Raw genomic sequence first — 14,135 nt, 5'->3', positions numbered from 1 at the left:
CATTGAAAGTGTGCAATTCCATACTTGTGAGACATTTACAAAGCTGTACAACCTTCATGTGATCACTATTTTATTCTAGAATGCCTTGATTACCCCCAAAAAAGAAGCCCTGTGCCCCATTAGCACTACCTCCCGTGCCTCCCAGCTACTATTCTACTCTCTTCTCCTATGACCTTGCCTATTCTGAATATTGCATACACGTGGGACCTTACAATGTGTGCCTTCTGTGTTTGCCTTTCTTCCTTAGCGTGTTTCCAAGGCTTGTTCATGTTGTAGCAGGTATTAGTACTTCCTTTTTCATGGCTGAAGCACATTTCCCCACACGGATTGCCACATTTGCTTATCCATTCATTGTTTGATGGACATTTGGCTCCTTTCCCATTGTTCGTTATGAATTCTGCTCTGAACCTTTGTGTGCAAGCCTTTGTGCGAATGGGCATTTTCAGTTCTCTTTTGTACCTGCCTCGGAGTGGAATTGGTAGATCAAATCTCACCCTGTTTAGTTTTTAAGGAAGGGACAGGCTGTTTTCCAAAGCAACTGCATCATCGTCCATTCCCATCAGCAATGTGTGAGTTTCTCTTCATCCTCACCACCACTTGTTCTTGTCCACCTTCTTCATTATAGCCATTATTTGTGGGGTTTGTGTGTGTGTGTGGTACTGGGGTTTGAACTCCAGGCCTCACACTTGCTAGGCAGGTGTTCTACCACTTGAGCCACTCCACCAGCCCTTTTTTGTGTTGGGTTTTTTCTCACAAACTATTTGCCCAGATTTGGCTTCAAACCATGATCCTCTTGATCTCTGCTTCCGGAGTAGCCAGGATTACAGGCGTGAGTCACTGACCTCAGGGAACTAATTCTTCTTTATGGTGTGAGGTAGGAGTCCAACATTTACATACAAGTGCCCGATTGCCCCCATCCCATTTGGTGGAAACTACTCTCTTCACATTGACTTGTCTTGACAACCTTTTCAGAAATCAACTGAACAGAAATGTAAGGATTATTTCCATCCTAATTCTCTTCGGTTGCTACTATGACTATTCATAGACCAGTCTTTTTATTTACTAATTTGGTGGTACTGGGGTTTAAATTCTGGCCCTCACCCTTGCTAGGCAGCCACTCTACCACTTGAGCCCCTCCACCAGCCCCATGGACCAGTTTGAATACTGTCTATAGGAGGTTTGAGTCTTCCAACTTTCTTCCTCCTTTCCTAAATTGTTGTAGGTCAAGTGAGCTTCTAAATGGTAATAATGTATTGTAGCCAGAACTGAAGTTCACGGTTGCAAACCTAGGTGTGAGGCTGTCAGTGCTGGCAGGAAACACAGCACGGTGTGTAATTGATTGGCACTGGCGCTGTGCTGCCTGGGTTCTAAATCCAGCTCTGCCTAACTGTGACCTCGAGTTACTTCACCTTCCTGTGCCCAAAGTTCCTCATCCTCACCAAGGGTATGATCACAGTCACGCCCATGTCTTATAATAATTAAATATGTGTGAAGCTCTTTTTTTCTAGAAGGCAGGTTTTTGAAAAGGAAATAATGAGTGGGTGAGTCCCAAAGCCATCTTACAGCAGGGGAAAAGAAAACAGGAAAAGATAAATAGAACAATACCCAGCCTGCTATATGGTGATCCTCCCTGATGATGAAGAGTGCCACTCCTAGCTGGCTCGCCAAAGCTTCTGTCATTGTAGAGTGGTCAAGGAGTTTTTTGCATAGAGAAGAAAAAAAGAAACCCTCATTACGCCTGTGGTTTCCATGGTTCTTGAATGTATCAGTAAGAAGAATTTCAAGATGAGTCACAAGATACAAGGCCAGAAAAGATTTTAGTAGGCAATAATGAAAAAGCATACAGATACAAAGGTTCTTCCATGGGTTACTTATAATAGCTACAATAGTTTAGGGAGTTTTAGGTTAAACTTTCCTTCAGATACATGTTTTCTTTGTGTAGTTTGTGTTACATGCCTGGTAGGTTAAACTTTCCTTCAGATACATGTTTTCTTTGTGTAGTTTGTGTTACATGCCTGGTAACTTTCAATCATTTGGCTGTTGCAAAGTTTTTGAAATTATCACCAAAGTATGCAGGCATTGGATCTGGGTGATTTTACCAATAAAAATCTCTTATGGCATGGGCACATGTTTGTTGAAACTTTTATGGGCATTCTTGATTAGTTTCTGGCCACGATCAGAGGAATCAGAGGGGCAATTTTTTCTCTGTTATACATGGTAACTAATTGCAAGGGTAGAGCTGGAAGGATAAATACCTGCGTGTGCTTTATCAAAAGATCACTTTGTACAATGTTTAATTTTGCAATGCTAGCTCCTTATCCTGAATTGCTTTGGTTCCTATGCTGTTGATTCTGCTCACTTTGAATCCCTTATCAAAGGTCCCGATTGTAGCCTACCTCAGAGTCACTCAGGCTGACATTCCAAGAAAACAAGCCAAAACTAATTTCCTTATTTGCTGGGATTCCTCTGCTATAGCCTTTTCAATGACAGTGACTTTGAAGTGATCTGTGTGCTCTTAGTTCTCTGATTCTGAGCTCCTCAGCCTTCACTGTCTATCTAACTTCTGCTCAGCTCACAGGAGCAACTGTATTGTAAAATACAATTCCATAAAGAAAGAGGTGCTGCTTGATTCTGAAACTGAGAGAAAACCAGAGATAAACCCTTTAGTTTCACTTGGTTTTAGTTACCTGCTTTTAGTTTTGTTTTGTTGTTCTTTGACAGTATCTAAATATGTAGCTTAGATTGGCTTTGAACTCTCAATCCTCCTGCCTCAACCTTCTCTGTGTTTGGATAACAAGTGTATGCCACCACAACTGGCTTGTGCCTGACATTTTGATGCTGAGATAAATTAGGAGGTACATTTTGGCTTGCATGAAATCTTCTTTCATTTTAAACACTATATAAATCCCCTCCCTTTCATCCAAGTGGCAGAATTCACTGATCTTGCTGCTCACCTTGAACCCCCTTCTTTTTTATCTTTCTTTTTTTTGGGGGGGTGGGGGGCTTGAACTTAGGGTCAGGGCTTCACACTTCCAAAGCAGGCACACTCTACCACTTGGGACACAGTTCCAGTCCATTTTGCTCTGGTTATTTTGGAGATGAGGTCTTTTGAACTTTTTTCCCAGGCTGGCCTTGAACTGTGATCCTCCTGATCTAGGCCTCCTAAGTAGCTAGGATTACAAGTGTGAGTCACAGGCTCCCAATTTGAACAAACTTCTGTCACTAAGTCCCAAAAAAGTTGTATTCTGTGAAATCCTGGATGTCTGCTTCTTTCTTTGGTCTCTTGGTACTGTCCACCTACAATGCCTAGTTCTACACTGGATTTTCTGGGATCCTGACCACCAGTTTCTGGCAAGTAGAAAGAACTACTTGCCAGTTGTCAAAGAAAGATTTTCATGTTTTTAGAATGTTTTTGGCAGTACTCACATTTAAACTCAGGGCTTCCTGCTTGCAAAGCAAGTGCTCTACCATTTGAGCCCCATTCAGCCTAAGACTCAGATTTTAATGACCTGTGTATCTGTGATAGTACAAACAAACTGAACATGAGACCTGAGGGTCATGGGTGGTCCTGAAATGAGGCTTTATTTAGGTCTGAACAGGAAGTTATATGTCAAGCAAGACAGAAGGGCTGTCTGGGTGGCAGAAGGCCCTACTAGGAAAGGCATGAAGGCAGGAGGCAAGAGTCAGGCAAGAGGCTCAGGTTAGTGACACCTTCCCCAAGGATGGCTCAGGTTCATCCTGTCTTGGATCACCTTGGAGATGACTTTGGAGAGTCCCTGGAGCTCTCCCTGGATCTTGTCTGAGATGCCATGTTGAAGACTCCAGGAGAGGTGGCATGCGTGCAGAGGCAGTGATGTCCAGTGTAAGGTAGTCCAGGCATTCGCCACAGAGGGCCGAGGAGGCAGGGAAGACGTACAGCATCATCGGCCCACAGGAAAAAACTGCAGACACCGGAGAGCAGCCTTGGAGCACAGCCTGGGGACACCCTGCACACCCAGGAGGGTAGGTCCTGGACTTCCACTCCCCATGAAGATGAAGAGGGCTGGCTTTTCACTGTGTGGGACCACGTGGATGTGCAGCAAGAAGGTGAATTAGTATTGACAGTTGGTGCTCGTGTGCATACCTTTAGTGGAGGATGGAGTCCACGATCGGGGGAGTAGTTGGGCACCCCAAGAGACACCCTCAGCCCACGTTTGAGCCACATGCCCCACCTTTTGCTTACCAACACCTTGAAGAAGAACTCAGGGGCAAAGATGTTTTCGGGGATGATGTCATGGCAAAGGGAGTTGTCCAGACACAGCCAACCTGGGAGACCAAGATCAGACACTTGAGTCATGAATACTGTGCACCAACTCCGATTCCTTCCTCTGCCCCACTCACGGGGAGAGCACCAGCTAGGTGCAGTCTCTACTCCCATCCTCCATTCTGCTGGAGATCCAACCCAGAGCCCTGTGCATACGAGGCAAGTGCTCTACCACCAAGCCAAATGACCAGCCTGTAATCTCTCTCTCCTCTCTTCCACTGCTTCATTCATCCAGTAATGTAGCTGAGCATCTGCCATGACACAGGCTGTTTACTCACTCATTTCTTCCTTACTTCATGCCTGCCTCTGTCAATCTGCCAACACTGCAATTACCCGGATGGATTGCATAACTCCCACTCAACTCCTCCCTTCATTCTTTCATCCCAAAAGTATACCTGGAACACTTGTAGGTACAAGACCACACCCTTTTACACTTACGCCCTCCTTCATTCAGTATTCAGTATTCACTGACCTCTGACTAAGTGCAGCTGGCTACTTCATTCACTTATCCTCTGCCTTTGCTCACTCATGTCATCACTTTCTTCCATTCACTGCATCAAAAGTACTTACTGATCTCCTATAACCTAATATTTCTTACATTCTTATATTCATTCAGTAATGCCTACCTTGACTTAATGTATTCAAATACTCATTCTTCCATTCAAAAAATGCTATGTTGAGTCTTTTCAGGATCTGGTCCTGCAAGGAACACAGGAGACAAGGAAACATCAGTGTGGCCAGGGCCAGGATGGGGGAGGTACAGGCAGACGGTGATGGAAAGCGATGGGGAGACTCAGGAAGAGTCAGGAATGGAAGGAATGTGGAAGTTCAGACAGAGGGCACAGGATGGCAGAGGCATGTGGGAGCCAAGAAGCAACTGTGACATGCTGAAATGTTTGGAAAAGCCATCCTGGATGAAAGGGCAACTGAACTGCCTGCAGGACTAGGAGGGCTCAGTGTGCTAGACGGAGGGTCCTATTGTGCAAACTCAGCCATGCCCATGGAAAACACACAGATATTCAGCTTGGATGGAAGATCTAGAAGCCACTCAGAGGCAGGAAGGATGGGAAGTCTGATGGGCAGATGGATGTACAGAGGCCTTGCCCAAAGCAGGGCATGGTGATACATGCCTGTAATCCCAGCAGTCAGGAGGATTGTGTGAGGTAAGCCTGGACTACATAGTGAAACCTTGTCTCAAAAAAAGACAAGGTGAGAAGATGGGGTGGGAGACAGTTTCACACTCACTCAATGAGTATGCTCTGATAGGACATGTGGAATGCCATGTCCGCACGGTCCTGGGTCTTAGTGTTCCAGATGAGGCAGGACCATGTTGTCTCAGCCAGAGCAGAGAACACCTGGGCTGCCAGTGCTGAGGTGCCAGTGCTGCCCCACAACTGGTTGCACATGGTTGTGGGGCAGGGCTCAGGTGTGGGCATCCTTGGGGTCTCTCCATGGGCGGGGCCTGGGAAGCAGAGGTGGGTGGGGTTTGTAGCAAGGGTGAAGCCTGCTTGGTGGAGAGTGGGGGATCTATAGGACTTACTTGTCCAGCGGGCTGTTTTGGCGGTATATCTCCTCAGTGTAGTCCTTGATGCTGTGCAGTGGGGGCCCGACGCCCACCACCTTCCACACATAGCTGCAGAAGCACAGGTGTGTATGGACCTACCTGGAATCCAAAGTCCTGCCTTTGGATGCCTACTCCCATTTTTGCTTGTCCCCCTAGCTGCTGCTGGCCTTACCTGTACCTTCCTGTAAAACTGCCAGACTCTCCTGTCACCAAATCTTGAATCAAGAAGAAAGGGTAGAAGACTGTGGAGTCAGAGGAGGTTGAGAACAGAAGAGAGATCAGCTTGGTCCAAGTGAATGGAGGGGGAGAGGGATGGGAGGGGAGAGGGATGGGAGGGGAGAGGGATGGGAGGGGAGAGGGATGGGAGGGGAGATGTGAAGGACCAAGGGTTAGAGCAGGGGATGGTGGCCCTGGGGAGGGGAGCAGGAGAGGGTGAAGTGGTGGGGGAAGAGGCAGAGGCCATGGAGAGGAAGGGATGTATACACACTGTCACGGAAGAGAAAGCAGGGCATCTCGGGGTCTTTGTTCACACAGTTGAAGTAGTGTTTGTTCTGTTGGCTGTTGTACTCGAGAGTGTAGGTGATGTCGAAGGCCAGGCGCTTGCCTAGGGGGCAGCCGATAAGCACTGGCACCATCAGGCTGCCCTGAGCAGAAAAGTCTTGTGCGAGCCTAGGTTGAGGGGACAGGGAGAACAATGACTCTCCTACACACACACACATACACACTCACACACACACTCACACGTGCACACACGCACACATACCACTACATGCCCGACTCCACATCCCCGGGAGGCCATATGTCCTTATCATGAAGAGATGCTGGGTATGGAACCCGGGGCCTTGAGCGTGCTGGGCAAGGACACTCCCACTGAGCCAAATCACTGGCCCTTGTTTTTTTAAGACAGGGCCTTGATCTGCAGCTCAAGGTTGCCTTCAATTTGCTGGGTAGCCAGGCTGTTGGCTGTCTCTTCTCCCTCGACTTTCCTAGTCGCTGCGACCATAGGTGTAATTGTTTTAACATGCTATTAAAACAGTATTTTCAGTATCTGCCACATTCATGTATCACGTAGCAATACCTCTTTCCAAGGCACTGGGTGATATTCTAGGGCCTTTACAGATTCAGTCACTGAATCCTCTGTGAGCTGGCAGAGCCCTGCATGGCACAGGCTATAATATCCCCATTTCAGAGAAAGCAAAAGTGAGGCACAGAACGGTCAATCCACTTATTAATTATATGAAGCCACATGGTTGGTAAGTGCTAGAGCTCTGACTGGAACAGACAGGTTGGTTCAGATGCCTCAAGCACATGACATGAAAAGACAATCACCCCTACACCTATAAAGCCCCAACTACCAGTTACACTTTATAGGTTTGAGCTTGGCCTTGAATTCTCACAAAATACACGTGATATGTGAGTGAAGTGGGGCCCAGGATGGGTGCCAGGGTGCGGGGAACTGACAGGACATTATCTTCAGAATCAAGAGTCCCTGGGCCCGTTTGTAGCTGAAGCACAAGGTTTACCCAACTGTCAGAAGAATTTGGGTATCCAGAGACTTAGCTTGGGCTTGGTGGCCAAAGAAGAAGCACCACCCATGACAGGCCTGGGCAAAGACCACATCAATCAGCCAGCACTCACTAGGTGGAAGGCCTACTAGGCATCTGGGGTTCATTCTGTCCAGAAGTCATGTTGGTGAATGGCACCTCCATCCCACCCAGCTGTTCAGGTTAAAGGTCTTGGCTGCATCCTTGAAACCTCTGTCTCCTTCACACCCACGTCCTGTCTGTCAGGACAGCTTTGGGTTGCCAGCTTTCAAAATAGATCCAGAGGGCTGAGGGTGGAGCTCAAGGGTCAAGCACCTACTGAGCACGCCTCAGACCCTGGATTCCATCCCCAGTACCACGAGAAAGAACAAGGATCTAAAATCCACCCATCTCTCCCCAAGCCTCACCTCCCTTGCCCCACCCTCGTCTTGTCCTGCCTTGTCTGCGCAACAAATGTCTTAGCGTCCATCACCCCCAGTTTGTCTCCCACATGAAGCCAGATGGACCCTGGGAACATTCTAGACCTTCTTTAGTGGAGTCATTTCACTCCCCATGGCCCACAGGGCCCATGGGACCCACGGGACCAGCCCCATCACTGCTCTGGCTCACCTCTTTCCACGCTCCTCTTTGTTCACCCTGACCCAGCCATACTTGCTCCTTGTTACTACTTTAGCCCATCTAACATCTCATGTAACCCAAGGGGCCTGGGTCACTCCAAGCCAGGAAGAGGACTCCCAGGGTGTGTGTGCTGGTGAGTGGTGACTGTGGGTCAGCCCCCTCCTCTACCTCTTCTGAGCTAGCTGTGTTACTCTGAGCAGGTGTCTGCACCTCTCTGAGTCTCAGTACCTGCTCGTGTGCAAGGGGACATTGCACACGAATATGTAAGCAAGCGAAGACCCAAGAACCCAAAGGAAGAAAGAGAACGTGTGGGTGGGCAAATGAAGAGCAGTGTGTGAACAGAGCGCCAGGATGGGCTCCTTTGTGCCACGTGGAAGGAGAAGCCCTCAGACTTTCCTTCCCTCTGCAGAAAACTATCTGGAGGAGCACACAGCTGGTGTGCAACCCACACAGCTCTTTGTGAAATCGGGAGGGGAGGAAAGGAGAGAGCAGGCAAGCAGATGAATGAGGAAGATGGATGAGAAGGAAGGAAATGGTGAATGAATTTTAGGATTCCTAGGAGAACACTGGGTAGAAGTCCTACTAAGAGCTGACCCAGCCAGGTGCCAGTGGCTCATGCCTGTAATCTTAGCTACTCAGGTTCTCAGGAGGCAAAGATAAGGAGGATCATGATTTGAGGCTAGCCTGGGCAAAAAGTGAAACCCTATCTCAACAATAATATAATTTAAAAAAAAAAACTTCACATAATACTAGCTATGGCTATAAAAAGGAAGAAGAAGGAGGAGGAGGAGGAGGAGGAGGAGGAGGGAGCATGCAGAATGGCTCAAGCAGTAAGAGTGTCTGCCTAGCAAGTGTGAGGCCCTGAGTTCAAACCCCAGTGCCACCAAAAACAAAAAAGATGTACAGCTTTGTAAATGTCTCACAAGTGTGGAATTGCACACTTTCAATGGTGAATTTTTCGTGGGGGACGTGGCTCAGGTTCCATCCCCAGCACTGCAAATAAATTGAAGTGTGAATGTATGATTGTGTATTATATCTCAATAAAAAATATGGCAAAAGGTTACTTGATCTCTTTTTACGTGAGATCTGTGTGTACATAGATAATCTTTTTGAATCCTTAAGGCCATCAGGGTTGGATGGCACTACCACTACCAAAATGTTAGAGTTGGAGAAACTGAGGCTGGCTGAAGCAGTCCACTGCCTGCTGCACCCACCCACTCACCTGTCCTGCACGGGAGTAGTTGACCTTCAGATAGTAAGAGAAGCCCAGGTAATTCTGTAAGGGGAGGTGGGTGAAATGTCCAGGGCCGGTGGGACTGGCGGCTCAGGACCCCTGCCCTCTCGCGGGTCGAGGGTGAGTCCACCAGCACGCTGAGCACGCTGTCCACTGTCTCCACGGCTGCTGAGCAGGGAAGCGGTCACTGGCGCGGTTCTTGCCTAAGGCTTTGGACTTGTCTCGGACCACCTGCCAGGTGCACTGGTGGAAATCGTAGACTGCCTACAGCCTCCGTCAGCAATGCTCACAGCGCCCACAGGACTCAGACGCCAGGTCACGCAAGGCTGGCAGAGGACCCAGCGGGCCTGTTCACAGTGTAACTAGAACCTGGACAAGGCCCGGATCAACTGCCACAGGCGAGACGGCGCTCTGAACAGGAACTCTGCCATCCTGCCCTGCTCCTGCGCCTCGCCCCGCCCTTGGCCCCGCCTCTGCTGGGACTTTAGGTCCCGCCCCCGATCCTGGCTCTGTCTCTTCTCTTGCTCCCTGCCCCCCTTCTCCTGCTCTTGCTCCCGGCCCCGCCCCCGCTTTTGCTCCTGGCCCCGCCCCTACTCTTACTCCTGGTCAGGCCCCTGCTCCTGCCCCTCTTATCCCCCAGCCTCTTAGTGTCTCTTAACCTTGCCCCGCCCTTGCTCGTGGCCCCGCCTCCCTTAGTTACCCCGCCCCTGGTCTTCACCCGGTCTGGACTTGCCGCTTTGGTTGAGTTTCTCTCGTTTTCCACTATCCTGATGGTGCATGCGGCCAAACCCTTGCTCTTGTTCTTGTGCCTGGCTCTACCCTCATTTTTTCTCCCGTCTTCCCACTGCTCTTCCCAATTCCCCTTTTCCCTGGCCCAGCCAGTGGACCCAGTCCTAACCTTGGCCTCGCCCCTCCCCTGGGCCTCCTCCGGGAACTTCTCCACGCCCCGCCCGTTCCCCGGGTCCCGCCTGTGTCTCCGGCTTGGGGTCTGCACCTCGCTGTACTTTCTCTCCTTGCCCCTCCCCCGCTCCTCCTTCCTGTCGGGGCCTTTCCCCACATCCGTGGTGGGCGGTGGTCCCTTCTCCTTAGACGCCCCTTCGTCCCCTCGGGATGCCTCGCCACCTGCCTTCCCCTCGACCGGGCCTTTGCCTCTCTCCTCGTTCCTTCCTTCTCCTTAGAGACCCTCTCTTCCAGGTAGGATGTCTCCTCGCCCTGGGATCTATCTCCGTCGCAGGATCTCTCCCCGTCGCGGGATCGCTCTCCATCATAGGATCTCTCTTCGCCCCACAGTCTCTCTCCGCCTCGGCCTCCCTCTCCGTCCCAGGATCTCTCCTCTATTCTATATCCGTCTTCACCCCAGCATCTCTGCCCTACTCGGAATCTCTCCTGGCATCGGCATCTCGGCCTGCCCCAACATGTCTCCCCTCCTCGGGATCTCTCCCCGCCTCCGTATCTCTCTTCGCCCCAGCATCTCTGCCCTCCTCGGAATCTCTCATGGCATCGGCATCTCTCCCCGCCCCAGCATCTCTCCCCTCCTCGAGCTCTCTCTTCGCCGGGAGATCTCTCCCCGTCTCCGTATCTCTCTTCGCCCGAGCATCTCTGCGCTTCTCGGAATCTCTCCTCGCGGCGGAATCTCCCGCATCTCTCCCCGCCCCAGCATCGCTCCCCTCCTCGGAATCTGTGTTTGCCTGGGGACCTCTCCACCACTCGATATTCCTCTTCTTCTTGGGATTTTTCCTCGGTGTTCCCCTCGCCGCCAGACCTCTCCTCGTCCTGGGCCCTACCCTTGTTCCAGTCCCATCCTGACTTCATGATCCTCACCTTCCTCTCCAACCGCTCCACCTTTTCCCTCCAACCGTCCTCACTCGCTCGGTCCATGCCTCAACACCTGTCTGCTGTATGCACCGCCTCCTCTAGCCCCGCCCCTCCACATGCCCCGCCTATTTTTAACTGTGCCCGCCTTTCGTCCCGCTCTTTCTCTTCCCTCCTCTTCCTTTCCCTCCGCCAGGCCCCACGAATCTGCCGTCCTTCCCCTGCCTTCCCCTCCCCTCCCCTTCCTAGTCCCTGCCCGCCCCACCCACCCCCCGCCTCCCCCAGGATGGCACTGCCCTCTTCTCCCCGCCTCGTAGTACCAGTCACTTGGTTTAAACCGGTCAACCGTTGCTTGGCAGCGCCTGTCCCGTCCCTCTTGCCCGTCCTTAAAATGGCCGCCCTTACTTCTACAACCCGCTTCCGTCTTCCGGAGTCACGCCTGCGTGGCGTGCCTGTGTCCATGGTAACGGCTTCCTTAACGAAGTCCAGCGCTTGGGGGCGGAGCTCGAGCGTACAGACGCTGGAGTGAGCGTCTAGCGGGCAGAGGATGCTGAGGATGTGGAAGTTTGGGCTTCAGAAGGGCATCAGGGAGTTCATAATAGCAGTGCTGGCAGTGGGCACTGCTCCTGCCTGTCCTCCAGCTCAAAACTTCTACTGAAAAAAAGGAATGAATCAGCTGCTTAGCATTGTCCTCTACAAAATGTAGACATGGGCGTCCGTCTCATTCAGTTACTGTGGGACGTGTGTCAGATCACACCTGATGCGGGAAGCACCATGCCTGGCACGAGTGAACATCAGTGAGCTGACAAGTGTCATTTGTCTTCTGCCTGAGCGTTCAGGACTGTTTAATGCACTGGAGGCCAAGGCTTTGGACTGTGTTCCTACACTAGGTCCACCTGGCAAAACCAAGATGGAGCCACTCCTGCTGGGTTCCATGGCACCAAGTGGAATTATGTTGGTTATCTGATCTTCCCAGCTATCCAGAGAGAGCGATGATAGCCAAATGCCAAACAGGCCAGTTTCAGCTTGGAGTTCCTTTACTTTAACCTTTTCCAGGAAAGTCACTCTGAAACCTCGTGTGTGGTGTCTGTTCTCCGTTTCTGCTTCAGCCTTTCCTGTCTATAAACCAGTCTCTTCTGCTCAGCACATGGGAATGGTTTTATGCAATGAGGTGCTACTGTCTTCCGAAACTAAGTGAAAACCAGAAAAACCTCTAACTCCACTTGCATTTAGTTACTTGCTTTCAGTTGATTTTTTTGCCTTTATTTTTGTTTTTGAGACAGGGTCTGGATATGTAGCCCAGGCTGGTCTTGAATCCTCCTCCCTCAGCCTCCTAAATATTGATATTACACATGTATGCAACCTTACCTGACTGCTTTTGGCTGTGTCTTGAGGTCGCTAATTTCATTTATTATTCTATGTATTATTTGCAGTGATGGGAATTCAAAAAATGACTAGTTTTAGAGGTTACACAACTCAGAAGTATATTACTAGTCTCCCACTAACTTTGCTACAGATAAAATCTCTGATGTGTGGGTCATTACTATAATGGTTGCCTAGGTTATTTTAGGGGGACTTGAAGGCCACATTTGTTAAAAGTTACTTCCTCATCAGGAGATGGCAGCAGTGGCTCACACCTGTAGTCCTAGCTACTCAGGAAGCACAGATCAGGAGGATCACAGTTCGAAGCCAGCCTAGGACAAATAGTCTGCAAGACCCTATCTTGAAAATACCCAACACAAAACAGGGCTGGTAGAGTGGTTTGAGTGGTAGAGCACCTGCTTAGCAAGCATGAGGCCCTGAGTTCAAACCCCAGTACTGCCCTCCCCCAAAAAGCAAACCTCAGGAGATGAAAAACTCCACCCCCCAATCACCAATCATGGTTTTGGTTGGTTTTTTTTGTTTTGTTTTGCTTTATTTTTTGAGAAAGGTCTCACTATGTAGCCCAGGCTATCCTCAAGATCCTCCTGCCTCAGATTCCTGAGTTCTTGGGATTACAACCATGCACCACCAGGCCAGCTTAGATCACTTTTGACGAACTATAAACGTGACATTAAGCCAGTGTTTTTCCAACAGTGGATCATATATTCTGTGAAGGCACAGCCTGGACCTTTTTGTCACTGTTCCCCAACCCTGACCAGCACAGCACAGAATAGGTGTCCTGATGAAAGTCCGTCCTTTCCATTCCACCCTTCCCCACAAGCCAGGAAGGGCAACTTCAGCTGAGGAAAGAATCAACAGCCATGCACTTGAACCCTTCTAGATTCAACTAATGGTGCCCTCTGCTGGACACTGCAGCCCCTGGAGAGGGAGTGCCTTTGTTAGTTTTTTTGGTTTTATTTTTGTTTTGGTGGTGCTGGGGTTTGAACTCAGGGCCCCACACTTGCTAGGTAGGCACTTTACCACTTGAGCCACATCAGAAGCTCAAACACAAAGCCCTATTTTGTGTTGGGTATTTTTTGAGATAGGCTTTTGTAAACAACCCGGGCTGGCTTTGAACCGCGATTCTCCTGCATCTCTGCCTCTTGAGTAGCTAGGATGACAGGCGTGGCCACTGGTGCCCGGCTTATTAGATCTTGATGTGCAAGTTGATCACTGCACGTTTATTTTATCAGCAAAAGTGAAACAAGGGGTGGGAGTGTGGTTCAGTGGTGGAGCCCCTGCCTAGCATGCATGAGGCTCTGGGTTTATCCCCAGGACCCCCCCACACACACACACACATGCACACACACACACACACACACAATTGCCGAATCTTTGCAGAGCACAGTGGTACATACCTGTAATCCCAGCACCAGCACTAGGGAGGCTAAGGCAGGAGGGTTGCAAGTTTGAGGCCAACCTGGGCTTACAGAGTGAGAGTCTGTCTCAAAAATAAAAACAAAGATGAAACCACATGCACATTCATCAAATGGTGAGGTACATGACCTAGAGGGGGCACTGCAAGTATAAAAAAGGATGTGTAAGACAGGCTGTCAGACACTGGTGGCTCATACCTGTAATCCTAGCTACTGGAAGGCTGAGATCAGGAGGATGGCAGGTTCAAGACCAGCCTGGAGA

The 14,135-nt window shown here is 49.9% G+C and overlaps 1 protein-coding gene across 11 annotated transcripts; it reads right to left on the bottom strand.

Moving 5' to 3' along the window:
• Nucleotides 1-3,556: 3,556 nt before the first annotated feature.
• On the bottom strand, nucleotides 3,557-11,311 carry LOC141417855 (cation channel sperm-associated auxiliary subunit gamma-like). 11 transcript variants are annotated; one of them, XR_012442500.1, is made up of 9 exons: nucleotides 11,085-11,302; nucleotides 9,252-9,506; nucleotides 6,355-6,536; nucleotides 6,040-6,109; nucleotides 5,844-5,936; nucleotides 5,549-5,765; nucleotides 4,930-5,002; nucleotides 4,223-4,305; nucleotides 3,557-4,053 (listed from the first exon to the last, which is right to left on the bottom strand). XR_012442500.1 is itself a non-coding variant. In XM_074057151.1 (9 exons), the coding sequence occupies exons 3-6, from the start codon at nucleotides 6,500-6,502 to the stop codon at nucleotides 5,726-5,728; spliced, it is 351 nt and encodes a 116-aa protein (XP_073913252.1). In that variant the 5' UTR covers nucleotides 6,503-6,536; nucleotides 9,252-9,305; nucleotides 11,085-11,299; the 3' UTR covers nucleotides 3,557-4,053; nucleotides 4,223-4,305; nucleotides 4,930-5,002; nucleotides 5,549-5,725. The 11 variants fall into 11 exon arrangements, 10 of the variants coding, with proteins under 10 accessions (XP_073913252.1, XP_073913247.1, XP_073913246.1 ...); XM_074057151.1 differs by having other exon boundaries at nucleotides 9,252-9,305; nucleotides 11,085-11,299; XM_074057146.1 differs by having other exon boundaries at nucleotides 3,557-4,123; nucleotides 9,252-11,311.
• Between the last annotated feature and the right edge of the window lie 2,824 nt (nucleotides 11,312-14,135).

Source organism: Castor canadensis, chromosome 16 (assembly GCF_047511655.1).
Source record: "Castor canadensis chromosome 16, mCasCan1.hap1v2, whole genome shotgun sequence".
Lineage (NCBI taxonomy): Eukaryota > Metazoa > Chordata > Mammalia > Rodentia > Castoridae > Castor > Castor canadensis.
The sequence above is the reverse complement of the archived record's forward strand: the minus strand, read 5'-3'. Positions and strand labels throughout refer to the sequence as shown.

What these genes read in the sequence shown, in the direction of transcription:
- LOC141417855 (XM_074057146.1), bottom strand. Translation starts at nt 11,141, where the DNA reads ATGGACCGAGCGAGTGAGGACGGTTGGAGGGAAAAGGTGGAGCGGTTG.